Genomic DNA, 27875 nt, shown 5'->3' on the forward strand with positions numbered 1-27875 from the left:
CTTCCTTTATCATTGACAGGGACTTCTTGTCTTCCCACTACTCCCAGTGTACAGCATGTCAGGATAAGATTGAAAGAAAAGGACAGTTGGGATGTCTTACGGACTGCAGAAAGCAACAAGTACATATAAAATCGGGAGCATGCATGGACTGCAAGACTCAGCCCTTTGGAGTAGCTACAACATACTCTGGGTAGTCAGGGAAAAAAAGATGGTGGGTAGATTCTAGAGGTGTATACATAGACCAAGAAAAGGAATAATGAATTCCAAGACAGAATGGATAGACAAGGGAAGACATACAGTGTAACCAAGAATGCCAAGGACAAGGAGTGTGACAGTCCTGACTCTGGAAATACAGAAAAACAAGAGCCTATCCATTGCATGCAAAATAGGATTGCACCTAACACACAACGTATATGTGGAGAGAGATATGATCCTCGAGTATCAAGCAATAAAATCAGAGACCAAGAAAATGTGGCAGAAAAATACAGAAATATCTACCATCAAGCTGGATGCCACAGATTTGATTAAAAAGCAATTTCCAAGCATATATGGATTGGCTATACATGTTGCATCCAAAGAAAGCTCTCTTTGGCACAATGCAACTACTACAGTGAATATTAGCAATAAATTTGAGATATTGAGATCATATTCCACATATCCTGGCTTAGGAGTAGGTTCATTATTGTCATGATATGTGCAAAAATAACTCATTTGGAGACACTACTCCCAGAAGGCAACAGAAGGCATGCACAGTCATTGCATAATAGCTGGATGAATTCTAGCTTCCTTATCACCATTATGTATCATTTCAACAGCCCAGAGCCAGAGCAGTATGGCAAACAAACTATTATCCACAAAGGAATATAAATGGGACTCAACATGGCCACTTTTTGGCAACTTCCTGCATCAGGGGTACATACAATACTATAGTACCTATAAATAATTATAAATGACAATGTGCATAACACAATACTTAACAAAATTAAGGATTTATAGGCAGTCTTATCCAGTCTCCTGTCATTTAACCAGGAGCACAGAAACTTGCCCTCTGTACACAAACATATTGGATTATTTTAACCCAATAACAGAGGACAACCTTAATCAAATCCTGAGCGGCTTTCAACCAACTACTTGTTTCCTTGACCCCTGCCCATCAAAGAGAGTGTATCAGGCAAGTAGGGCCCTCTCTTTCTCATGGACAACTGCCAAACAGCATTAAAAAGAGCAGTATATCCTCTGCTAAAGAACTACCTTTAGCAGAACAAGCTTGAAAATTGCTAGCCAGTATCTAACATCCCATTTCTAGGAAAAATTATAGAACAGTCTGCATTCAGCTCAGTGATTGGCTAGAAGAGAGAAACTAGCTAGATTGGTGGCAGTCTGGATTCAGAACCAGTTATGGAATGGAGATGGTCCTTGCATCCCTACTAGATGATCTTCACAGAAACTTAGACAGGAAATTCATGTTGGTATTAGTACTGTTTGATTTTTTTTTCAGCAGTTTTTGACTCAGTGGTTAACACTATTGTGCTAGCATGACTGACAGAAATAGGTATCAATGGTACAGTACATGCCTGGTTTCAATCCTATCAGAGTGGCAACAGCAGTACCTCGTCACCACCATGGGCGCTAACCTGTGGGGTGCCATAAGGATATTTACTGTCATCTGTTTTATTTAATATCTACCTCAAGCCACTAGTTGAGCTGATTTGATTGATGCGTACTCAGTTCAGTATGTACGCAGATGATGTGCAGCTACTCATACTCATTGAACTAGACAGTTCTGAATAAACTGACTGCCTATTTATCTATTTGTAAATTTAATGGGCCCAAAACAATCCAACCTAAGTAAAACTGAGCTCTTATGTCTCCCTAACACAAGCGGTCATATACCTGCCATCAAATTCCCTTTTGGGAGCTACAAACTCCCCCTGAAATCATAGGTCAGGAAGTTTGTGGTACAGTTAGATTTAACATTTATGCTGGTCCCCCATATCCAAGCAGCCTTCAGAAGCTGCCTCTATCATCTGTGACAACTAAACTGTCTGTCTTTATACATTGAGAAGGCAGGTCTTGTCACAGTGATACACTCCATGATAACATCAAGTTTGGATTACTCTAATGCAATCTACATTGATTTGACTCAAAAAATGTTCAATTCCAGTTGATTCAGAAAGCTGAAGGTTGACTGATAGAAGGTTGTAAGTGACAGAATCACATCACACCATTTCTATAAAAACTTCATAGGCTACCGGTATAAGACAGGGCTAAATTTAAAATTCTTCAAGGCCCTTCAAAGTAATGGGCTTTCTATATACCTCAAAATCTCAACGGGTGCAGCAGACTAAAATGCCAAAACTCAAAAAGATTCCACTGCTATATTAATCACAGTGAACCCTGTGTCTCATGTGAAAGTTCTCATATTAATACAAAATGTATTATTTCCTAATTAATAACACGATGAAGAAAAAACCCTGAGACTTAAGTGGCAATAATATATATTACCTCAAAACTGCCTTAAGTATGATAGTAGGCAAAAAAGACAAAAGCTCCATCTATATCTCAAAATTAAGAAGGTAATCACATAAATAAATAGACGAACACTGAAGAGTATCTGCTTGGCAACAAATCACTTTTCTATAAAACTTCTGTAACAATTCTCCCATCTGACGAACAATAGGTGCAAAATTCCTTATTCCAATATTCTTGTAGAGATCTCAGCAGATAATTCCAAATACATGACAACCCCCCCCCCCCCCCCCCCCCCCCATGAAAATGGATTTGTTGTTTTGTACACTTACCTATTGACAACTGCAATTTTATACTTTTATAACCTGTGCATAAGCAATGGATAATTTGGAAGTTTGACTTTTCTGTGGGTTTAGTGAATTCATCTGAATGTACAGGTTGAATGTGAATGAAGTAAAATAAGAGGCCTTTATTGATAAGCAGAATATTATCCATCCAGGTGTACCTTGGACTACACCTCATCCTAAAGTGTTGTTGTATTGCATGCTCTCTCTTTTCCACAAGTAGATGCCAACAGAGAACTGCAATCATGCTTCTCTTCGTTCCTTCCCAAATAGGTCGGCTTCTTTTGCAGGGAGTACTAGCATAAGAATCAAAGGCCCACGGAGCAAAGTGGAAGAATGGAGTGGAGAAGTAGCCTAACACAGGCAGTAGGCTGAGATCAGGGAAGCCAGGATCAAATCCCACTTTGGCTCCTTGTGGTATTGGGCAAGTCACTTAACCCTCCATTGCCTCAGGTACAAACTTAAGGGCCTGTTTACTAAATGTTTTCTCCCATTTTGTGTCTATGAGAAAAATGTTTAGTAAACTAACCTATAAATGTACTCACTCTGCTGCTCCCCAGTATCTCTCCACACTCGTCCTTCCCTACACCCCTTCCCGTGCACTCCGCTCCATGGATAAATCCTTCTTATCTGTTCCCTTCTCCACTACTGCCAACTCCAGACTTCGCGCCTTCTGTCTCGCTGCACCCTACGCCTGGAATAAACTTCCTGAGCCCCTACGTCTTGCCCCATCCTTGGCCACCTTTAAATCTAGACTGAAAGCCCACCTCTTTAACATTGCTTTTGACTCGTAACCACTTGTAACCACTCGCCTCCACCTACCCTCCTCTCTTCCTTCCCATTCACATTAATTGATTTGATTTGCTTACTTTATTTATTTATTTTTTTTGTCTATTAGATTGTAAGCTCTTTGAGCAGGGACTGTCTTTCTTCTATGTTTGTGCAGCGCTGCGTACGCCTTGTAGCGCTATAGAAATGCTTAATAGTAGTAGTAGTAGTAAAGAGGGTCGTTATATTGTAAGCTCTCCGGAGACGCAAAAATACCAACTGTTCCCTGTAAGCTGTGTGGCTGTCCTCCAACTGCATTGCTACCAGTAGGGTGTGGTGCTTCAATGTTGTGTTTTCAATCTCTAGGGACAGGCAGGTTCCCTGGAGTCCTGCAGAACTTGTTTGTTCCACACTATTGAAAATGTGATAGTGAAACAGCACCACCCACTGGCAGGACAGTAGATGGAGGACTCCTACTCAGCTTAGAGGGAATTGTAGCTGAATGCAACTCACTATAAGCCAGATTCAAAGTGGAGTTTTACTACTTTGTTATTGGGTAGACCATATGTAATACTTTCTTAGCTTTATTTAGTAACATTGGTCTATGAAATAATATTGCTGTAATATATTTCCCAGAATACATAATGTACTTCTGTAAGGTTAAGTATTACTTTAATTAGATAAGTCTCTGTAGCCTATGGGGACATGTAAAACAGCATAAACATTAGCATCTACAGTCATGAGTGAATTACATAGCTGGTCTGAAAATGGGTCTAATAATTAACTGTAGGAATTCTATAAACAATAAAAAGACATTTTTGATATCTCAGCCTTTAGATATATATTTTTTTCAGTCTAAGTAAAAATGTCGTAAATCATTCTACAGAGAAATGAGTTGTCTGTGCAGTTCTCTGAGGTTTTTTTTTTCTTTTTAAGTAAGCTAATGAGGGCAAAGCATGAGCCATAGGCAATGATGCTGCGATATTAGCTGTGACAGGGAGCTTGATCATAATTATCTTAACGAGGATAGGGTTAATTACAGTGGAAACTTAAAATTCTTTCTGTTCGAATCAGGCAGAGCTGAATTCATTGTGATGTTTTGTCATCTTAATGTGATTTTGAAAACTGCGATGGAAACCTCGTGGCAGTACTGTGACTCCTGTGGGAGTGCAGTGTGAGCTTTGTAATGAGGTAACCAAGATGGTACCTGTGGGTGAGATAATCGGCAGACTATATGTCATTAGAGCAGAGGCAAAGGGATAAAGGAAGGGGAGAATCAATGTTAGCATCCTGCACAAGGAGTTCAGTGATGCTTCTTTAGCTTTCTGAAATAACTAGAGAAGACAAATGAGTCTGCCCTTTTATCCCAAATTCTGTTGTGATTGTAAAGCTATGCTTTTGCTGATTTATTTCAAACTGCAGTGGGGAAGGAAGGATGACGTAGAATAATACAAAACTGTCACTTGGTTCCCCACCATGTGACCAAAACACAGTCTTAATGTGAAAAAAAGATAATTGTTAAAGTCCATACTAAATTGCTACTAATGAACTGGACATCACTATTGTTTGTCTTGTAAACTTCTCTGAAGGACAAGATCAATTTTTAGGCTGCTTAGAATAACTGTTGAGAAAAAAAAACATAAAAATGTTACACCTCAAATTTCCATTACCACCCACAGCTACATTTATTCTGCAACCTTAATTTTTTTTTCTCTCTTATCTCTCTCTCTACTGTTCCTTGTGAGGTCATTCTTTGGCAAGTCATTCATATCTAGGTCCCTCCATTATGAATGCCCTGCTTGTTGTGCCAAGTTGGCGCCCCATGTTCCCTCTCTGGCCTCTTTCAAATCTAGCCTAAAACCTCACTTGTTTGAGGTGGCCTTTAAATCCTAGTCCCTGGATCTCATAGCCTTGTTGATTGTAAACATTTTCAATAATAAATAAAATTATCAAATTCTCTTATTTGACTTTGGCTTGATTGGCTTGAAAGCTCTACAAGAGAAGGTCTGCATTTTTAATGTTTTGGTACAGTGCTGCATATGCGTAGTAGTGCTACAGAAATTATTAATAGTAATATTAATATATAGATGTTATGGTGTATACAACATTTACTGTATGTATAAACACTGTTCAATTGGTTTAATAAAATGTATTACAACCTCCAAAATATCTGAGACTGACCATATAAATGCTTATAAAAGTTTTGTGGTTGTTTTGTTTAGAACTTTAACCATTTTATTCACATATAATCCAAATACATCCCAGAAAGGAGAATTATTTGGGACCGGCCAAAGGTAGGAGAAGAACTTTATACATTCATCAGTGAAATTCAGCCACTATCATAGGTTTTCAGATCTGCATTAGAAGGAGTAATATATTTATCAGCCACTAGTAAGCAAGTAACTCCTCTGGCCACCAATTCTCACTGGTACTATACAGATAATGGCAGCGGAAATTGTTCTAACTGCTTCAGCAATATCTTTATAGTGCCTGGATGGATTTAGGCTAGAGCATGGGGGGAATCTGTAAATATATATGTAATGCTAGTGTTGAAGACTCTGTATTGGCTACCAGTGCAGTATCATATTCAGTATAAAGTGCTGACCTTGATTTATCAAGCACTACATATGCAGCTCCTCAATATTTGAATCAGGCATTATAGTGGTACGTTCCTGTAGGGAATGTGTTATAGAATGAGGGATATGGCATCCTGTTTCCAACAGTGGCCAATCTAGGTCACAAATACCCGGCAAGATCCCAAAAATGTAAAAAAACATTTTATACTGCTTATCCCAGAAATAGTGGATTTCCCCCCAAGTTCATTTAATAACGGTCTATGGACTTTTCCTTTAGGAAGCTGTCCAAACCTTTTTTAAACTCCGCTAAGCTAACCGCCTTTACCACATTCTCTGGCAATGAATTCCAGAGTTTAATTACACGTTGAGTATAGCACTGCTGACTGTACATAGTTTTTGAAATGCCATAGCTAGTATTTAAATATAATGACTGTTGCTGTTCAGTATCGGCCCACATATGTCCAAGTGGGTGCTGGGTAATAGCAGGTTTAACATTAAGCATATAACTGGCTGTTTAACGATATGTGTGAATTTTGAAGATTGGCACTTATATGTGCACTGCAGTGCTGCTGAAAATATCTTTAAACATCCAAGTCCTACCTTTCTAATTGACCTGTGCCTACGCTGCAGAATACTGACCTCCTTGTGTTTCCTGGAGTCATTATTAACGGAAACATTCTCCATGAAGTCTGTTTCAGGATAGCTGAGACATGCAACCTGCGGACCATTTCCTGCATCACTTCCCTGTTTAATCCCAGTCACATTGACCTTTTCTTCATCATTTTATTTCAGGGATTTTCCTGCCTGTTCGTCTTTAATCATTGCCTACAGAGGAACAGATTCCAAACCAAGGATTGTGTAATGTGATCCCATATTTCACCTAAGAGACTACAAAATTACCTAATGCTCACCCGGAATTCTCTAAAAATGTTTCAGTATGATCTGAATTATCATGCATTTCTGTAGGTGATAGGACAAACATGTCTTTTCTGAAGTTTTGTCAAAACAGTTTCTGCATTAGAATTGATACAAGATTAATTTCTACTACTACTAATTAAAAAAAACATTACAGAGGAAACCTACATTTCTGCTAATGGTGCATTCTCTCTTTGCTGTTCGGTGTTCTCATTCTCTACCCTCCTCCTCTTCCCTAGCTGTGAATTTAGTTGATTAAATCACCATGTGCACACTGTGCCGATGACATGAAAACAACAATTAATAAGCAGCCCCTAGTGTAACACAGCCGCTCTCTTAACTGAGCGGCTAATAACATTACATGGCAAAAATGATCAAAACCAGACAGGTGTAAGGGGATTTACGCACAATTTTCTCTGCTCATCTGTGAAGCTGGTATGATCGTGCTCTGCCTGAGCTCTGGATGGAAAGGCAGTTTCAATAGGCAACTCCCTCTAGTGTTTCACTGTCTTTGTCCCGCTTCACGGCTTGTCATTTTGCTTTATATCTTCCCTGCAGCGGTTTTTGGATGTGTGCTTTCTTCTCCCTGCCAGTTGTCAGCGATTTGCTGATTCTCATGATAAGAGTATTATATTTGCATAACACAGCTCAAGAACAATGTGTGCGTTTTGAAGCTGACACTGACCAGAGCTAAGGCAGTGTTTATTCTCTAAGGCCCTATTAGTCTCCCATAAGGCTTTCTGGGGCTGGCAGAGGGGTGATCCTTTCTGAATTGGTACTGGCAAGAAGAACCCTGGCATGAAGAACTAGGCTTTCAATCCCTTATTATCTATTTGTATATTAAAGAGATTTAAGCCTGACCTTTCAAATTAAACAAAATTAAAATAACTGCAGGATGGAACTGTTTCTTAGCTCTCTAGTGAAGGATACCTTTTAACTGCACTGAGAGGCCTATAGAGTGGAAATTGTTTCTAAACTGTGGCAATATTTTATCATTAACAGTGAAACATTCAGGCTGTGTTTGGGGCCCAAATAGGAGTCTGGCTGGAATTGAGCCTGACAGTAACACAGGTTAACATTCACCCTGGATTGGATGCACTTAAGTATATGATTTTCCTTGGATTTTTAACACTGGAAGAAACCATTCCTGTTTTTTTTTTACTGTTCTTTTCTCTTGTATTTGCATACAATTCTACATTTGAGGTTTACCATGGATTTTAGTGCATTAGCATTTTAACATGCATTATTACTATTGTAATGTGCATTAAAATCCATTAAACAGCATGGTTTAGTAAATGCAATTTTTAGAGGCTTTTTTTTTTTTGCTGAACTTTTATTTTCAGATGTGTAATTAATATCCGAGCAACACCTCATTATCTCAAGTTGTGATTTGTTTCATTGCGGCCTCATGGTCTGAATTACAAAACGTGAACCTATAAACTCATATCAGATAAGCGATAGAAACATATAAATACTAAGTATGTGTGTTGGTTTGGGGTGGTGACAGAACAGGGGCTAGCATTACAGGGTACAGCAAGAGCAATTGTTCTGCCCCCCCCCCCCCCCCATGTTTCAGGAAGCCTCCCAAGCTTGATGGAAGATGCACAGCCTGCTGGCAGGCTTTGCATTCCCTCCCTAACTTTTGCCCTGGGCCTCAGCATGACTAACATCAGCACTAGGCAATATTCTTAATTAAATGGTTTATAAACATATGAAATGAACACCAGTACAGAAATTACAAGAAATATAGGCTGAATTTATCAAAGCCTTACAATTGGGCTGACCAGATGGCTTAGAAGGTAAAACCATGCAGAGAATCAGTGTTCAATCTCTGCCTCAGGCCTTCTGCCCACATTGGCTGGGGCTTCTATGGAGGTGAAATGCATAGCCCCCTGTAAGGGAATTAGTCTTGGGCATTGCTCAAGGTTGACACCTTGAGACTGGATTCAGGGGCCATGTTTGCAAGGTTCTAGAAAGAGCCTTGGGGTATCAGAACACAAGAATAGCCATACTGGGTCAGACCAATGGTCCATCTCACCCAGTATCCTGTTTTCAACTGTAACCAATCCAGGTCACAAGTACCTGGCAGAAATCCAATAGTAGCAATATTCCATTCTACCAATCCCAGGGCAAGCATTGGCTTCCCCATGTCTATCTCAAGAGCAGACTACTGCTATCGCCTGCTGCTGAGGATTGTCATTGCAGAGACTAAGCTTGGTGTACTTTGGAGAGAGCAATATAAAAATAGGGGGAAGCAGATCTAAGTCCATAGGGGGATAAACATAACCACTATAAATGCCAACAAAAATAAATAGTGTAGACTATATTTCTTATATTTATCATACTCTTTAACTTATCTGGGAGATAAACTATGGATGCTCCCTTGGGTTAGAATATTAGGTCAGCTGTCAAGTTATAGAATCTCAGCATATCCCTAGGTGCCTCATAGGTGAATACGCTCTGAATATGAGTGCAGGTGTATGTGTGTACACTCATTGTGTATACACCATACCATCTTACCTGATTAATCAAATGCCACAATGAAGTGACACAGTTGCTCCTAGTGTCATATTTGACTTTCCTAATGCCCTTAAACAGTCACTGAATTCCCCTGGATTCCATGAACAGTCGCACTTCACATCTTAATACTATAGAGATTTCTTTTCTTAATCTCCTTCAGCTGATCTGATTTGGACATGACAGTAGAAGGGGGTATGAAATGTTTATTATTATTATTATTATTGTTGTTGTTGAAATCATAACATAGCATAAAATTCTTTAGCTTGGGTAATTCTGCAAACACTTGAACATTTTTATGCTGGCTGTAGGAGATCAGGGAAAAGCAAGTTAAACATGGGTGGCTCTGTGATCCATGGTTAATGCTTTCTGCGCTAGTTCAATAGGTTTAAGTCTTCTTTTTGACACCTATTCCTACCTTTTGGTCCAGAGTATATTGGGAGTCAGGCTGAGGGGACTATGCAGAGTGGAGCATATAAGCGCTTTGGGGAAAGGGAGAAACACTTTTTACTGTTATGTCAATATCTACTGACTGACCCAGTATCAACACTAGAGACTGCCATAGGGAACAGTATTCTTTCTTCCTGAGCAAAGAAGTTCACTTTATTGTTTGGCCTATGTACAGGAAAGAAGATAAAAGAGATATATTAGGAGATTCGTGGTGCTTCCATGATACGTCTGCTAGGAAATGAGCATAGAATTTGCAAAAAAAGAATTTTAGAAAATGAAATAATAAAACAAATGAAAACTTATTACTTATGGTTACATGTTGAAAAACTGCTAAGAAATGCAACTTGCTATATTTATTATTGCTAGAGGTATATGATATTTCTCGGCAGAAATGATGGATGACAGCTTAAATTTGTGTCCAGGGAATGAAGGTGAACTGTGACAGAGTTATTTATCTTGGGAATTGAGGTTAGGGTCAGGCGAGGCAGGGTGCCTGAAGGCATAAGACATTGACAAATTCATCCTGCAGGCCCCATATCTGAAGCCCTTTGTTTTGGATCCTGGCTACTCACTAACTGACCCCCATCCTTCATTCTGCCAGTGCGTGAAGGATGCAATGCCATGCCAGCACTCCCCCTACCACTAATTCTTGTCATTCACTCTCTTGACAGGCCCAAACCAATACCATTCCCAGACCTGAAAGGGAAGGTTGAAATATTTATTTCAGTTCATAATGGCCTTCCTGATTTACTGCAGTATCATTTTTCCTGTTGCCTTTGTCATTGCAGGTCACTGGAAGGACTGAAAGAATTCAGCAGCCTGGAAGAGTTGATCTTGGACAACAATCTTCTCGGAAATGACCTCTTGTTGCCAAAGCTACCCCACCTCCATACCTTAACCCTGAATAAGAACCAAATATCCTTTCAGAAATACTGACAGAACATCAAATGAGGTTTGCACAACAGCTGAATTAAAGTATGCGAAATATAGTGCATGGGCAGACAAAGCTTTTTTCTATTTAACAGAGGCATGCTTCAGAGTAATTTATTATAGGTCATTTATATCTGAAATACAGCATTATACCCTTCCGTTACGCTAGTGTAGCGTTGGGTCTAAGTTATGAGATCCAAAGGATTTTTTTTTTAGATAAAATATAAAAGGGAAAATGATACCAGAGCTGCTGAAGAGCAGTAGCTTTCAATGTCTAGCTAGGGTTCTGTAGCAGGCTGCCCTCTAGTGGAAGAGAGAGTGAAATGTGTCAGAGTAAACTCTAGACAAAATCTCCTTGATCAACATTTAGGTGAGTACGTGTTTTTAAAATCCTACTTTTGATTAATTGGCAGAATTATAAAAGTTATTTTACCATCTGGAAGCCTGTACATTGATATGTTTGTGAAATTTCATATTTTAAATGATGTAAAAATCTATCTGAATACGTTTGCTTAAATTAAAAGGGAAAAGGAAGACATTCTTAAGATATCAAAGTTTGCTTTAATGGCAATAATATTTTTTATTTTTTCTCTCTTAGAAAAGATAATAAAAACATTGAGGACAGTATTCACTGGCATCCCATTAATCAAATAGTTTGTGTGATTAACTTTATCTGAGTATTCAGTGCTACTGTGTATAGCCAGTTAAAGATAGATGGAATCTTCTGTGGCTAGTTAAGCCTCTATAGAGGTCTTTTACTAAAGCTTAACTCGAGTTATCTGCAGCAGAGCCCATTTTATTCCTATGGGCCCTGCTGCAGATAACTCAAACTAAAATTTAGTAAAGGACCCCCTATATCTCATGCTGGCATCTCCAGATAGTCTTAAATATTGTCATCATCCAACTAAAATTTAAAATCATCTTTGCAACACCTCTAATGACTCCTTATTTTGAACACATAAGGGAGTTGGGACCATTCAGTGGTCCCAAATAGTGACAGAAAAGGATTTATCTGTTTAACATCTGATGTTAATCAGATAAATCTTTTTTATATTGATCCCATTCATTTTTATTTTATTTTGCTTCTGCCCAATCATATCTTTAACATTTGCAGTTTTCCTCTAAAAACTGTGAGCTCCTTCTGGCTAACTGCTGAAACCTTCCAACAGATCAGTTTAAAACAGAGCTTCCCAAACTGGGGGTCGAGACGTGGGTGGACTGTCCATAGGTGCATCATTATTCCATCCCTCCCTCTCAGGGGGGCCACGCAATTTTAATTGGCTGCTATCATAGGGTCACAGCCTCAACAAGATTGAGAAGCACTGGTTTAAAAGGAAGTATTTGCCCCATTCTTTAAGTTAATGAGCTGCAGTTAGCCCATAGGCTACATGCAAGTGTTTGGTGCTTTTGAGGGCCTGATCATGCTTTATACTACCTAAGTTATTCCTAAGTGGTTTTAATAATGCCAGCAATTCTATATGATAATTGGGTATGAAATGATCTATCACTGTTCATTGTACCTCTTTTATTTCCGATATTAAGGTTTAACTCTCTATTGGCCAAATTAACATCCCCTCTCTCTTTTGATATCTACATCTACTCTCTTCATATACTTTCTGTAAACTTCTATAAAATGGAGCTACAAGATAGCAATGTTTGTAAAATACTGATAAAATGCTGTAGCATCATCTTGATGTCAAAGCTTGACCCAAGGTTCATAGTCACTTGAGAATAGGTGATCGAAAACTGTCACAACATATGGAAAGAAATCCATTTCACTTACCAGCAGAAATACACCAAGTTTGCAACAACTACTGATCAAAATGCTTTTTGTCCCTCAAAAATGAGAAAAGCCAAACATCATTCATTTGTGTTAACACTGTGGTGGAGATCATGTTATGGACTTGCAGTGATTCAAGGACTTTAAGAGAGGAATTTTCATACTGCCTACATTATTTTAGTTGGAAATGTTATCTTTTATCAACCATTTTTGCAGCAGTGTTCCCAGTGAAAGTACCTGCATGCTTTCACTTTGAAAATTGCTTAAGGAAAAAGTGTCCACAAAGACTTGTGGGTACATTTTCTGGCTAAAACAACACATATAATTTAAATGGTACACATTTTAGAAATACCCTCCCTAACCCTGATCCCAGGTAAATGATTTTTGAAAACTGTCTTCATATTTTCTTTATAAGAAGAAAGACACAGCAAGTGTGGTTGCTTCACATAGCCCATGATGTTAAAGAAGAAGAGAGAACAGCTGCATGAGCAGCTGCCAGACCTCTTCTATGCAAGTTGTCAAGTCAGCTGAAGGATCGGCACATCCACTACACAAAGCGATATGATTCCTAATGGAACTATATTCTTGTCTGAAGAATGCATGACATTTATGAAATGGAATCTGATTTGTCACACAACATAACTATTGCTCCATTTCACTCTTAAGTCAAGTGATGAAGATGAGCAAATGCCAAAGGAAACCAGATCTCTGAAGATCACCATCAAAGGATATAGTTCATGCCAACTGGCTCATATCAAATCTTACCCCTTTTATCATATAAGGGCAAAATCCAACAAAAGGATAAATCACTTTGTGAAAGTTTAATTATATTATTTATTGCCAGATAGGGCAGGAGCAGCAGCTGAAAAGAAGCATGAGTCTTCTATTTAAGAGATGCCAAAATACTGTAAATCAAAGTCCTTCATGTATCTACAGAAATAATATAGCAGGGATAGAATCAGTGTGATCTTTCCCACACTGTACTGTCAGTGTACTTCAACTCCAAATCAAAGCATCAATTACAGCACTTCAAGAGTTGACTTAATAGCTCTGGTGTCAGTTGATAGTAGGGAAGGAGGCAGGAGAGGAGTGTGCCAGGAGATCAATATCTTACAACCTCCTCCTCCTCTGTTTTGAACAGATTGCAATCATCACTACTTGAAAACCTTTCTTTTCAATCTTGCTCTTCACAAATGTGGGAGTGGCACTTAAACAGTCTTATGCCCAGTGTTGGTGGTAGCAGCAAAGAGTAAGTATGTGGATTGAGCCAATATGTGCTTATTGTCCTTGTTTCCCCTTATAGAAGCCAGGAAAGAGTAGTACCTGGGTGCATGTGCTGGCTAAATTCCTGTGCTTAACCTGTGCTCTTGTCACTGGATCTGGGATGAGTACCAACACATTCCTTGCAAGTTTTGCAGTGGTGAGGGCTACAGAAAGAAGAAGCAGAGTTAAAGGTGAGATACAGGCTGGTAGTACAGGGAAAAGAGATGAAGCTTATGATGAAGTATGAGTGAGGGATGAGAAAGGAGGTTGGAACAAAAGAGATGAGTCACAGCAAGGGAAGGGGAATAAATAAGGTAAAGGGGTGATGACATGAGGAATAAGACGTAATAAAGGGCTAGATGGAGTCTATAGGGAATGGAAGAGATATTTAAGCAGGATTTTAATTCCCCCACCACTTTGGCCCTGACTCTGACCCACTTAAGACACATTGCTCTAGTACCTTTGCTCAGTAGAAAGGGCCACACGTGTTTTGTTTGTTTTTTGATTTACCTACTTTTACTACTACACCATGGAGAAAAGTTAAAGTGAACAGATCATCAAGCAGGGGTATAAAATAACAAGTTATTTTATTGTCTCTCAAAACATGCACAAAACGTAGGTAGCTGTCTTCTAGTGGACCATTGTGTATGTAGCTCCAGAGGGTAGAGATGAAGAGAGGGCTGAAGGGTGGAGAAAAGTAATCTTCAAGACACTTGTATTTAGATTACTCACTCACACCAGCAGTCTTTTGACCTTCCAATCAAGTGCTCCTCTGCTTAAAAAGTGACTACAAAAATATGTTTTGCTGGTTAAATTAGTTTGTTACTTTATAGACTGGTAAGATGAAAAAAAAAAGGGGCAAAATACATGGAAGAACTCACGTCTTTCTTTTTGAAGTCATCATCTCAGATTTCCTCTCCTCTGTGGAGCCATAGTCTATGCCTCTAAACCCTTTTCCTCGTTTTGGAAATAGCTTTAATAGGACCTCTTGGCTTCTTTATTTTTTATCTCTGGGATCTGAAACAACATTCCAATATTCTCACAACTGGTTGTTGATTTCCTGAATCCATGGGAACTCCTGATTTGCATTGTTGATCAATCTTCTCCTGGATACCATGAATGGTTAAGGAGAGGTGAATTGAAACCTAAGGATGAGTGATTGATAGTTGCAGCCTAGGATAGTGGATTACAGATAAGATGGTTTACAGCAAGCATTGAAAACCCTGGTGCAAGAGATATCTGTAGATTCTGTAAGAAAGAGCTGGAAACAGTCATACTGTAGCTCACTAGGAAGTTCTGATAGAAAATCTCTAAACAGAAAGGTAAAAGAAGGTGGCATGTCTCATCCATTGGAAACTTTGTAAACAGTTCAACATTGCTGTGCTGGAAAAGCATTGGGATCTTGACTCTAAGAAAATAATGAAGAATAAAGGAGTTATAATCACCTGAGATATCCCTATCACCACAACAACCATCACCACTATTAATCATTTCTACAGTGCCTAGACACACACAGCATTGTACATATTATATACAGGTACTTTCTTTGTGCCTAGGGGTTCACAATCTAAGTTTATTTACCTGGGACAATGGAGGGTTAAGTGGCTTACCCAAGGTCACAAGAGGCTGCAGTAGGAATCGAACCCAGGTTACCAGGATCAAAGCCTGCTGCACTAATCATGCAGATAAAAAATTGAGTGAAAGAGAAAAACACCAGAACGGCGTTGATGAAGAGGTGTCAGTCCCAAGTAACTACTTGGTGAATAGTGTAAAGAGAGTAAATAAAGTATCAAGTAATGCAGTCTGAGATAAAGAAAAAATGGCAGAAGGATACGGAAATATTTCCTGTTGTTTTAGGTGCCACAGAACTCTTAAAACAATTTCCAAGCAGTTCTGCCCTGCAGGGTCTTTCCAAGTTGGTGCCATCTTATAGGGTGCGTTATCTTCAGAACTTCTGACTGGGACTCCTTTCTTTCTTTCTTTCTTTCTTTCTTTCTTTCTTTCTTTCTTTCTTTCTTTCTTTCTTTCTTTCTTTCTTTCTTTCTTTCTTTCTTTCTTTCTTTCTTTCTTTCTTTCTTTCTTTTTTATCACATTTGTATCCCACCTTTTCACACTGATAGCAGGCTCAAAGTGGTCATAAGAACAAAAGAATAGTCATATTGGGTCAGACCAATGGTCCATCTAGCCCAGTATCCTGTTTCCAACAGTGGCCAATTTAGGTCACAGGTATCTGGCAGAAGCCCAAATAGTACCAACATTCCATGCTACTAATCCCAGAGCAATCAGTGGCTTTTCCCATGTCCATCTCAATAATATACTATTGACGTTTCCTCCAGGAACGTGGCCAAACCTTTTTTAAACCCAGATATAGTAACTGCTGTTACCACATCTTCTGGCAACGCGTTCCAGAGATTAACTACTCATTGAATGAAAAAATATTTCCTCCTATTGTTTTAAAAGTATTTCCATGTAAGTTCCTCAAGTGTCCCCTAGTCTTTGTACTTTTGGAATGAGTAAAAAATTGATTTACTTCTACTCATTCTACACTACTCAGGTTTTTGTGGACCTTCATTCATATCTCCCCTCATCCGTCTCTTTTCCAAGCTGAAGAGCCCTGACCTTTTTAGCCTTTCCTCATACAAGAGGAGTTCCATCCTCTTTTTCATTTTGGTCACTCTTGTTTGAACCTTTTCTAATTCAGCTATATCTTTTTTGAGTTACGGTGACCAGAACTGAACACAATACTTAAGGTGTGGATGCACCATTGAGCGATTCAAAGGCATTATAGTGTTTTCGATCTTATTCACAATCCCTTTCCTAATAATTCCTAGCATCCTGTTTGCTTTTTTGGCCACCACTGCACACTGAGCAGAAGATTTCAGAGTATTATCTACAATGACACCCAGATCTTTTTCTTGAGCGCTGACCCCCAAGGTGGACCCTAGCATCAGGTAACTATGATTCAGATTTTTCTTTCCAATGTGCATCACCATGCATTTGTCTACATTAAATTTCAACTGCCATTTGGTCGCCCAGTCTTCCAATTTCCTAAGGTCTTCCTGCAATATTTCACAGTCCGCATATGTTTTAACAGTCTTGAATAGTTTTGAATCATCTGCAAATTTGATCACCTCACTCATCGTTCCAGTTTACATATCATTTATAAATATGTTAAATTAAATAGTACCGGTCCCAGTACAGATCCCTGCGGCACTCCACTGTTCACCCTCCTCCATTGAGAGAAATGACCATTTAACCCTACGCCCCGTTTTCTGTCAACCAATTCCTAATCCACACTAGAACCTTGCCTCCTATCCCATGACTCTTTAATTTTCTCAGGAGTTTCTCATGAGGAACTTTATCAAAAGCTTTCTGAAAATCTAGATACACTACATCAACTGGCTCACCTTTATCCACATGTTTATTCACACCTTCAAAGAAATGAAGCAAATTGGTGAGGCAAGACTTCCCTCAGCTGAACCCATTCTGACTCTGTCTCATTAAACTATCTTTGTCTATGTGGTCTGTAATTTTATTCTTTATAACAGTTTCCACTATTTTGCCCAGCATCGATGTCATGCTTACTGGTTTGTAATTTCCCGGATCACCCCTAGAACCCTTTTTAAAAATTGGTGTCATATTGGCCACCCTCCAATCTTCAGGTACTACGGACGATTTTAATGACAGATTACATATTACTAACAGCAGATCATCAATTTTATGCTTGAGTTCTTTGAGTATCCTTGGATGTATGCCATTCAGCCCAGGTGATTTACTACTCTTTAATTTGTCAATTTGGCTCAATACATCTTCCAGGTTTACCGACATTTTTTTTGCAGTTCCTCCACATCATCACCCTTGAAAACCATTTCTGGTACAGTCAGATCTCTTACACCTTCTTCCATAAAGACAGAAGCAAATAATTCAGTTTCTCTGCTATGGCCTTGGCCTCCTTGAGCGCCCCTTTTGCTATGGTGACTGTTTGTTCCCATTAATATGGATTACTTTGTTTCTTAGTTTTCTTTTTAAGAAAATGTAACAATTAAAATAATGAAATAAAAAGAAAAGAATTAAGCTAATTTCCAAATGTACCTATATATGTAACATCTTATATAGGAAGTTCTTTTTGGCATAATTCAAGTACTACGATGAGTATTAGCAGTAAGTTTGGGAGCTTGAGATCAAATGCCACATAAACTGGCTTAGAAGTGAGGTTCATTACTGTCATGGTATGTACAAAAATAACCTATTTGGAAACATTGTCACCCTGGTTATCGGTTCCCTGAATCCGTGGGAACTCCCAATTGGCAGTCTCTCAAAAGTGTTCCTTACATGCGAAGAATTCCATGACATAAAATTATGCTAACACATCCTTTGACAAGCTCTGTGTGTATATATTGAATAAAATTATGCTAATTATCAAAAATTATAGAATATAAAAAAAATCAAATAAATTTCATAAGTGAATGTATAAAAAAGTTCATTGCAACAAAAGAAGGATAGAGGAAAAACATATCAAGCGATGTGCAATCCAGAAACAGCCTTTATTTGAAATGACCTGGCACGGTCACTGTGTTTCGGATAGACAGCCTGCATCAGAAGTCTATTATGACTGAAAAGGCTGACTAAATGGTGAAAGCACAGCTTCACAGAAAGGATAGAATATTGGAATGTAACAACAATTCAAGTGTAGCAGCAAACAATTTTAGCAGCAATCTCGGCATAACTACATTCCAGTGAAGCTGTGCTTTTATCATTTAGTCGGCCTTTTCCATCTTAATAGACTCCTGAAGCAGGCTGTCTAGCCAAAACATGGTGGCCGTGTCAGGTCATTTCAAGTAAAGGTTGTTTCTGGGCTGCACATCACTTGACGTGTTTTTTCTCCACTCTTGTTTTGTTGCTGTTGCTTTATTGTAGAGTTTTGGACTTCCTTCTGTTTTGTGTCAAAAATGTTCATAAGCATATTGCATATATCATTTAGGGCCTCTTTTATTAAATGGCACCAGTGATTCCTGGCGTGGCAAATGAGAGGAAGCCCTTAGGAACTGAATGGGCTTTCTCTCATTTGCCGCACAGGAATAACTAGTGCGGTTTAGTAAATTTTCATTCATTAATCAGTTTTTGATTATAGTTTGTGGTAATGGACACAGTGTTGATGACTCAGGGTGGTGATATTTCTAAATATTTGCTTACGAAAGAACAACACTGTATTTTTACATAGGATACTATCAGCCCAGTGGGACTCACTAGGGAAACTGAATGGAATATAATTTGGAAATAGTGATTCAACCTCATCTTGTGTTAGGGTTTTTAGTATATGGCTCCCTATGCAATCATTGCTTTAAGGAAAGTCACATGACCACATTTGTCAATAGTGATTTGTTCTTTATCAGCATTGGGGTCTGTATATGATGGCTCAGGGTTTTAGGTGCTTATTTGGAACTTGGCTTATAATGACATGATAGATAAGAGTGTCTTTTTAGTATGTCCCTGTGTTTGCATTTTTTTAAAACCTTTTTTAAGTTCATGAATATTAATGATATTGTATACTTTTGTTGTAGAGAAAATATGTTTGGCTCAAACTATATGTGAAACATTTGATGATATTATGTCTAAGGCAGTGGCGATCCTAGGTTGGCTGCCACCCAGGGCGGATCGCCGCTGCGCACCCCCCCCTCCCCGGTGCATCAAGCCCCCCCCAGGTGCATTCTCGGCTGCTGGAGGGTGCAGAGAGCATCCTGTCAGCTCCACTGGCTCCCTGCTCCCTCTGCCCCGGAACAGGAAGTAACCTGTTCCGGGGCAGAGGGAGCAGGGAACCAGTGGAGTCAACTGGCGCACGGCTGCTCTCTGCACCCTCCAACAGCGTGCACCCAGGGCGGACCGCCCCCACTGCCCTGCCCTTGCTAAGCCGCTGGTCTAAGGTTTCTCCCTAAAGAAGTTGAATATCTTAAATTACAAAAATGTTTACTAAAGTATTCAGTTCGGGACCCTTTTACTAAGCTATGGTAGGCACCAGCGCGTTTCCTACCACATAGCAAAATGCACTACTGCAGGATGCGCTGAGGTGTCCCATGGGAGTGTGCCCATCAGCGTGTGCTAATCCTAAGCTGAAAAATATTTTATTTATTTTTCAGCGCAGGAGGCGTTACTATGGGTGTATAGTAGGCATGTCCTACACTAATCAAGTAGTGCAGGCACATTGCTGTACATTGTCCGATTACTGTGGGGTTAGTTGGGAGCCCTTAGTACCAAAAAAATAGTTATTGGTAAGAGCTCCCATGGTAATACCCATTAGCACGTGGCCATTAAAGAACAATATGGAAATGTGACCATTTTACTGCCATGCTAAAAGTGGCCGCAACATGTGGAAAAACCCACACGCTGACAACAGCACCGACCACCTTTTAGCACGGCTTGGTAAAAGGGCCCCTTAATGTTTGAGGTAAATTGATACCTCATTTCATATCAAGTGGATGCTTATTTGACCTGTTAACATTTTAGACTTGATCCATACTTCTATTGTTCAGTAATAAAAGTTGGTGGTCTTTAATCACTCTTGTTTGTGTCACAGTTGGGTGCTTTAAAGACTAACAGCAAAATCTTATATCACACTTTGGAATGCTGTAGCGGATCAGTGTAAGCTCTTGAGCAGCATGGTCCCTAAAACTGAGCCTTCCAAGAAACCTGGCATCAGCGTTTCTGCAACAACTATAATCTTTTCGGTGTTTATGGGAGACACTAATAGCTGCATTTACTAATCTGCATTAATGCAGGTTAATGATTTGAAATACAGTAGGTCTGTAGTGATCTAATATAAAAGGGTTTAATGAAGATTGCTTTAGTAGTTGTCTAATTACTGGCTTTTAAATGGTGCTGAAACATCCTTCTAATAATGAAGCATTCATTCATAATTAGGTTTTACTTATTGGTAAGGCCATCTGTTATTGGGGTTTTTGTTTGTTTTCACTAAAGGGTATAGACAGGAATCTAAATGACAATTTGTCAGCTTGATATTGGTCATGATAACATTTGGGGGGGGGGGGGGGGAGTTCAGGTTGCTGAATCCCATTTTAAGGAATAATGTCACTTGTGAGTCACCTTGCAAGCAGCATTGTTCAAGTGGCCTGAGAGCATCGGGCTGGCAAAGCAGGGTGCCCCCAGCATACAGCCATGCCCCTAGCTGAAGCCCCTCTGTGGGTCAAGTCCCGCCTACCCCCACTTGTAAGGTAGCCCTCACCCCCTCAAAGGGTTAGCTTTTGAACATTGCTAACACCCTAGGAGTTGGGAGGTCTGTGAACCTCAGGGGTTGGCAGTGCGAGGTACCTGAGACACGGAGATCCATTTGGCATTTTGCTGTGCCAGGCCTGGGAAGCACTTCTGCGGGCACCCTCCCCCCCTTTAGTTTACCTGGCACCCATGGAATTTGGAGGCCTATGGGGTTCAGCTTCAGAGGTCTTCTTCCTCTTCATCTACAGAGTTCCAAACAGGTGGGATCTTGAGACCCAAGAACCACAACACATTGCCTGCTTTGTGACCATGTGGACAGATTTACAGACAACGTTTTTGTGTAGAAACATCTCCTGGCTGCTTTTTATGGTGCCTAAGCTCCCTCGTAGGGATCGTGAGAAACCCCGCTTTGCTGATCCTAAGATGGCGGATGCAGCTAACTCACCAGGCCCATCTATGGGCTCCCTCTGAGCATCTGAAATTTCACAAGAAGTGGCCTCTCTCAAAGAAATGGCCTGGGATGTTAAATTCCAGAAATTGATAAAATGTACCCAGTGGAAAACTGGCTGGAAATCATCAAAGTGAAGTTTGGAACCTTTCATTTGGCTGAGGTAGAGGATGCAACACAGGCCATGGAACAGGCCTGCCATGAACTAACATTAAGAGTGGCTACTCTGGAAGAAAAGCTTGATGATCTGTAAAGCCCGTCATGGCAGAATAATCTCTGAGTGGTGGGCATACCAGAGCCAGTTGCAGAGGCAGAACTGTAAGGTTTTCTTGAAGGGGGTCTTCAGGCAGGAGCGATGCCCAGTTGGCTCCTTCCCAGTCTGTTGCTGGCTGCAAAGTGGCACCCCTAGTAGTAGTTTTCTGAGTGGTGAAATAACCCTTGAAAAATCTAGGGTTATTTTACTGTGATTTTATTGCACCTAACGTGACTTAAGGTATTTATTTATTTGTTGCATTTGTATCCCACATTTTCCCACCTCTTTGCAGGCTCAATGTGGCTTACAATACATCATGAATAGTGGAAATGAGAAGGGAATAGGCAATTGGTATTACAGAAGGATTTGGGGTTACATGATAATGATAAAGCATAATAGTGAAATAACAAGAAAACATTTTAAGATAATTCTGGGTACATGTGGGGGATTTCACATGTGATGATCTTAGTGATACTGTATGTCTTGTTGAAGAAATGAGTCTTCAGTAGTTTGCGGAAGCTGGTTAGTTCGTAGATCGTTTTTAGGTTGCGCGGCAGCGCGTTCCACAATTGTGTGCTCATATAGGAAAAGGTTGATGCGTGCATTAGTTTATATTTTACACCTTTACAGTTGGGGAAATGAAGATTAAGGAATGTGTGAGATGATTTTTTAGCATTCCTGGGTGGTAGGTCTATCAGGTCTGATATGTAGGCTGGGGCATCACCATGGATGATTTTGTGAACTAGGGTGCACACCTTGAGCGCGATGCGTTCTTTGAGTGGGAGCCAGTGTAGTTTCTCCCGTAGGGGTTTAGCACTTTCATATTTTGATTTCCCGAATAGGGTATAGGAAGCAGGCCTCAGTGGAGAGAGTGCACTTTTGGATTTAGGCCTCAGCAGAGGAGGATAACTTATTGGAGTCTGAGTTCTCTTTCTCCCTCTAGTTTCTTTTTCTTCAGACAAATGAGAGTCAGGTGGGCAGGTACAACTTGGAGGGGTTTAGCATCTAGCCAAAAGCAAAGCTGGAGAGGTTGCCCACACTGTTCTGTAGCCTGTGTGGTGTATGTAGAGCAAGACCTAGCACTATTATTTCTTCAGCTTTTTTATTGCTGTTTTGCATTTAAAAATGTTAAGTTAAGCATGCTGGGTCTTTTATCCTCTTGGGTTTTTTTTCTCTCTCTCTGAAAATGGAAACATTCATGAAAGCTACATATCTACCCTAATGTATAGCAGAGCCTGCCCAGCTCCAATTTTCTACTCAGTTATTATTTCAGCAGGTGACATCACTTGCATGTCAGAGCTCCTTTCTCCTCCCCACTCCCTCTCAGCTAGGAGAGCAATAGTGGAAATAACCTGCAGAACTGGATTTCTGCACCTCTATACAAGTTAAACTTCTCAGAGTGCCTTTAAGGGAGGATTAGACTTGTGATGTGTGAAAAATTTCTGCAGCTTGAAAATCAATTTAGATCCACATTCTGCCTCTGTTTGGACCTCACAGCTCACTGAGATGCCTTGAGGTCCTCTTACTGAAACTGTAGGTTTGGTGGCCATCTTAGGTGCTCAAACAACCTCTGTCACCACCTCGGTGATGTCTGAACTGCCTTTTAACAAGCAGACACAGCAGACACTTCAGGGTTGCCTTTTATGGAGGGTGTCTGTTCTGTTTTCTGTCCAGATTTTTATTTTATCATTCCATAAAGCTTATTTGCTGAAGAGAAGTCAGCTTCAGATCATCTCCCTGCCTCTCCCAGGGATCTCTGACACAGTGCTTCCAAAAAGGGTCTGTTTGGAACAGCCTGAAATTATAGAAAAATCTTTACATTCAAGTGTCTCAGCACATGTTCTTTCAGGTACTTCCAGGGCTTCCTTCCTATAAGGAACTCTCTGGAGGAAGATGACTGTAAGAATGCTAGATTATTAAGAAAGAAGAATTACTGCTCTAAGGGAGACTTTTACAAAGCATGAGTAAGCCCAACATGGGCTTACCGAACGCTAAATTGGGACTACCGCCAGCCCAACGTGGCTGCTGGTGGGAGTTCTGTCCCGCGTATTCGCCATTTCCGGGGGGAAAAGAAAACCCCCGGAAATGGCTTGCGCGGCGGCGGTAACCAGCAGTAATCGGGCATCGCTATACGCTGCCTAGTTAGCACCTGATCGTGTGTCCTTAGAATTGAGTTGAGAATCCCTGATCTAGAGGAATGATAGTTAAAAAAAAAAAAAAAAAAGGGAGGACTGATGAAAAGGATTCCATTCAATAATATGTAAAACCTTAGCAAGGAATGTTTGGTTGCACCACAAAAACACAGTAAACACAACCTTTTATATTTTACTGAAATATTTCTAAGCTAGCATTCCTAGTACACAATTTAAGCAATATGGGATACTGTGACATATTTATAATTTTTCTACAAATGTAATGAAATCTACTGCTCTTTGTTGGAGTCTTTCAGCTGCATTCACTGAAGCATGGAGGAGCTGTACTAATTGAGTAATTATAAATATATGTTACAGGAGCATTGAGGCATTTATATTCTGATGCTGAAAATGGACTGTTGTGGTTTGACACTTATGACTCATTTTCCAACTGGAGTGAATATATTCCTGATGAATGTGCATTGAAAAAGTAACTGTTTGTTTCCAAGCTGGAAAAGTTTCATGGTTCCAACAATTACTAACCATTTTACCACACAGCATCCATCATTTTGTCAAGGTTTTAATGTTTTGTACTGAGGAACCTCACAAAAGAAAAGAAAGGAAAGAGCAACAAAACAGCCAGGTTCTTTAAGTCTGTGCCAAAAAACTGACTCAAAGTTAGACCCGATTGCCCTCAGAACAATTAACTTGACATTTTGCTGAGTGCCATGGTAAATGTGATTGTCAGTTATTGAAACATATGTTTAAATCGGTGACGGGCTTGCTATAAATGTTTTTTTCATTAATGTGATTGAATCCTTAACCCACGACCTTTGGCACATAACAGAATTAGAAAGCCTGCTGGATCACTTGGCTGAAGTGCTGCCTTCCCTAGAATACCTCAGTTTGCTAGGAAACCAGGCCTGTCCCAATGAACTTGTCAGCATGGACAAGGATGAGGATGACTACCAGAGATACAGGTCAGTGACTAAACTTACAAATACATTTAGAAGTTCTACAGTTTTAAAAGGTCATTTCTTTAGCCAATAAAAGAGAATTAAAAGGCCAAACCTGATTTCCTGCCTTTTCTAAACAATGCTTTTTTTCTGTTGCCATTCAGTCATCACTCTTTAAAGGAAGTTTGCACTAATCAAAGAAGGAGAAAAAAAAATCAGATTCAGTAGTTTAGTGAGGCTCTTTATTGAGTTCAAGTGTACTTGGCTGCTGTTCACAAAATGTCAGAAAGTGGAAGGAGTGTGAAAAACAGAACATTTAAAAAAGCTGGGGCCAAGTGAAATAACCCCCCCCCCCCCCCCCCCCCCCCCCCCCGTTCTCTCCTTATAAGGCAAAAAGAGATTCCATGAAGTAAAGTCATATGATTCATGCACATACAATCATTTTCTAAATATATACGTATACAACAAATATCTTCCGATGTTTGACTTCTCCGATCTGGTTGTATTCTGTAGCTTGGGGTTCATTCCTTCCTTCCTTGTTCTTGTAGAAGGTCATCTTCATGGTTGTATGGTGACAGTCTCTGTGTCTCCAAAAGCTTATACATATGATCAGTGCGGGGATAGAGAAAGAAGGCAAGTAAATGGCTTGTTTAAGATCAGACGGACAAAAAACCGGAATTCACTAGATTTTGATTTGATTTGGGCATTTCTATCCTGCTTCTGTCCTATTATGGGGTTCAAGGCGGCTTAAAAGCCTTAATATAATCAAATTACACATTTTAAAATATACCTAATAGTTCTGCATTCTAACTCCAGCTTACTGCAACCCCTTTTAAAAGTGTTTGGAATCATGAGTAAATTAAAAAAGAATCCACTACAAAATAAAAAATGGGTGTAGTGACACACAATATAATCATAAACAAGAAAATGTCCCACTATTCAAAATACAAAAAGGAACATAGCTACTAATCCATATTGCAAGGAAGGAAAAGCCTCAAAGAGCTCCAGGTTAAACAACTTCTAGAGCTAAACAATCAATTCATGATCAACTCATCAAAATCGGCTAAAAAACCTTCCTAACTGGAGCAGCTAGATCTGGTAGCACTCTTCAAACACCCCAATTTTGAGGATCCTGATGCAGCTAATGAAGGGATTTGCGAAACACTGGCCATTGTTGGTCCTGGGGAACTGAGAAGCTGGCTGTGGCACATTCTGAAGTTAATTGTATCTATTAAAAAAGTGTATATTATTTATTAAAGAAAAGAAAGTCTGTATTGTTAAAAATTATAAGGACGGTTTTTTAGCCGATGATGATGAGTTGATCATGAATTGATAGTTTAGCTCTAGAATATGTTGTATAACTTGGAGCTCTTTGAGTCTTTTCCTTCCTTGCAATACGGATTAGTAGCTATGCTGTTTCTTTGTATTTTGACTAGTGGTAAATTAAAAGGAAACTCAGTGGCGTTCCTGGGGGGGGGGGGGCGGTGGGTGCGGTCCACCCCAGGTGCACGCCACTGGGGGGGGGGGTGCCACGCGCCTGTTGGTGCCACTCGTTCCATGCTCCCTCTGCCCCGGAACAGGCTGTTCCGGGGCAGAGGGAGCATGGAACAAGCGAAGCCGACAGGCGCGCGGCACCCCCAAGCAGGTAAAAATGCACCCGGGGAGGGGGGGGTGTCATTTCGCGGGGGGGGGGGGGGGGAGGGCGCTGCACCCAGGGGGGGACGCATCGGCGATCCGCCCCGGGTGTCAGCCACCCTAAGAACGCCACTGAGGAAATTGTACATCTGTCATTTTAGGGATGTGCATTCATCAGTGTGTAATTGATTCACTTGGGCACCTAAAAAAAGTTTGCATATACAAATCACTTGTGTGCACTAATACCTTCATGAGAATAAAACCAATTTGTGCACAAAAAATATTGTAGCAGCCATGGTGTGCATTAAAAATGAATGTGCAGAAAAACATGAGAAAACACACAAAATTCAGAAAAAATGTGTAAAATACAAACACTAAGGGGTTTAACTGGACAGGAGAGGCTCTTGCCTGGTTAAACCCTGCCGAGCAAGCTGGCAGCCAATATTCAGCGGCATTTAACTGGTCAGTGCTGCTGAATATATCAGCTAACCAGCCATCCCTAACTGGATAGGATAGAGGGTAGACCAGGGGTGGAGTTATGGAGGAGCATCAACTTAGCCGAGTAGTGATGATTTCCAGTCCTCTAACCAGCTATGTAACTGCATAAATTTACTTTATGTGCCGAGTTAATTGGGCACTGGTCGGAATATCGGCTGGTGCCTGGTTAACTTCTAGGTTGGTGGACTTATCCAAATATCCAATGCCGGGATTGCCCCAGCATTGAACATAGTGTAACATAACATAAGAATAGCGATACTGGGTCAAGCCAATGGTCCATCTAGCCCAGAATCCTGTTTCCAAAAGTGGCAAAGCCAGGTCACATGTACCTGGCAGAAACCCAAATAGTAGCAATATTCCATGATACCATTCCCAGGGTAAACAGTAGCTTCCCCATGTCTGTCTCAATAGCAGAATATGGACTTTTCCTCTAGGAACTTGTCCAAACATTTTTTTAAACACAGATACACTAACCACTGTTACTACATCCTCTAGCAAAGAGTTCCAGAGCTTAACTATTTGTTGAGTAAAAAAATATTTCCTCCTGTCTATTTTAAAAGTATTTCCATGTAACTTCATTGAGTGTCCCCTAGTCTTTGTACTTTTGGAATAAGTAAAAATTAGTTAACTTCTACTTGTTCTACACCACTCAGGATTTTGTAGACCTCAATCATATGTCCTCTCATCCGTCTCTTTTCCAACTGAAGAGTCCTA

The 27875-nt window shown here is 40.0% G+C and overlaps 1 protein-coding gene across 1 annotated transcript in view; it reads left to right on the forward strand.

Annotated features, from left to right (window-relative positions):
• LRMDA (leucine rich melanocyte differentiation associated) overlaps positions 1-27875 on the forward strand; it is a 2054983-nt gene that overhangs the window by 1349801 nt on the left and 677307 nt on the right. The window contains exons 4-5 of the mRNA XM_030203233.1: positions 10828-10954; positions 24913-25052. Coding sequence (XP_030059093.1) covers positions 10828-10954; positions 24913-25052 — 267 coding nt within the window. The remainder of the gene's footprint in view (positions 1-10827; positions 10955-24912; positions 25053-27875) is intronic.

Source organism: Microcaecilia unicolor, chromosome 5, assembly GCF_901765095.1.
Source record: "Microcaecilia unicolor chromosome 5, aMicUni1.1, whole genome shotgun sequence".
NCBI classification, from domain to species: Eukaryota; Metazoa; Chordata; class Amphibia; order Gymnophiona; family Siphonopidae; genus Microcaecilia; species Microcaecilia unicolor.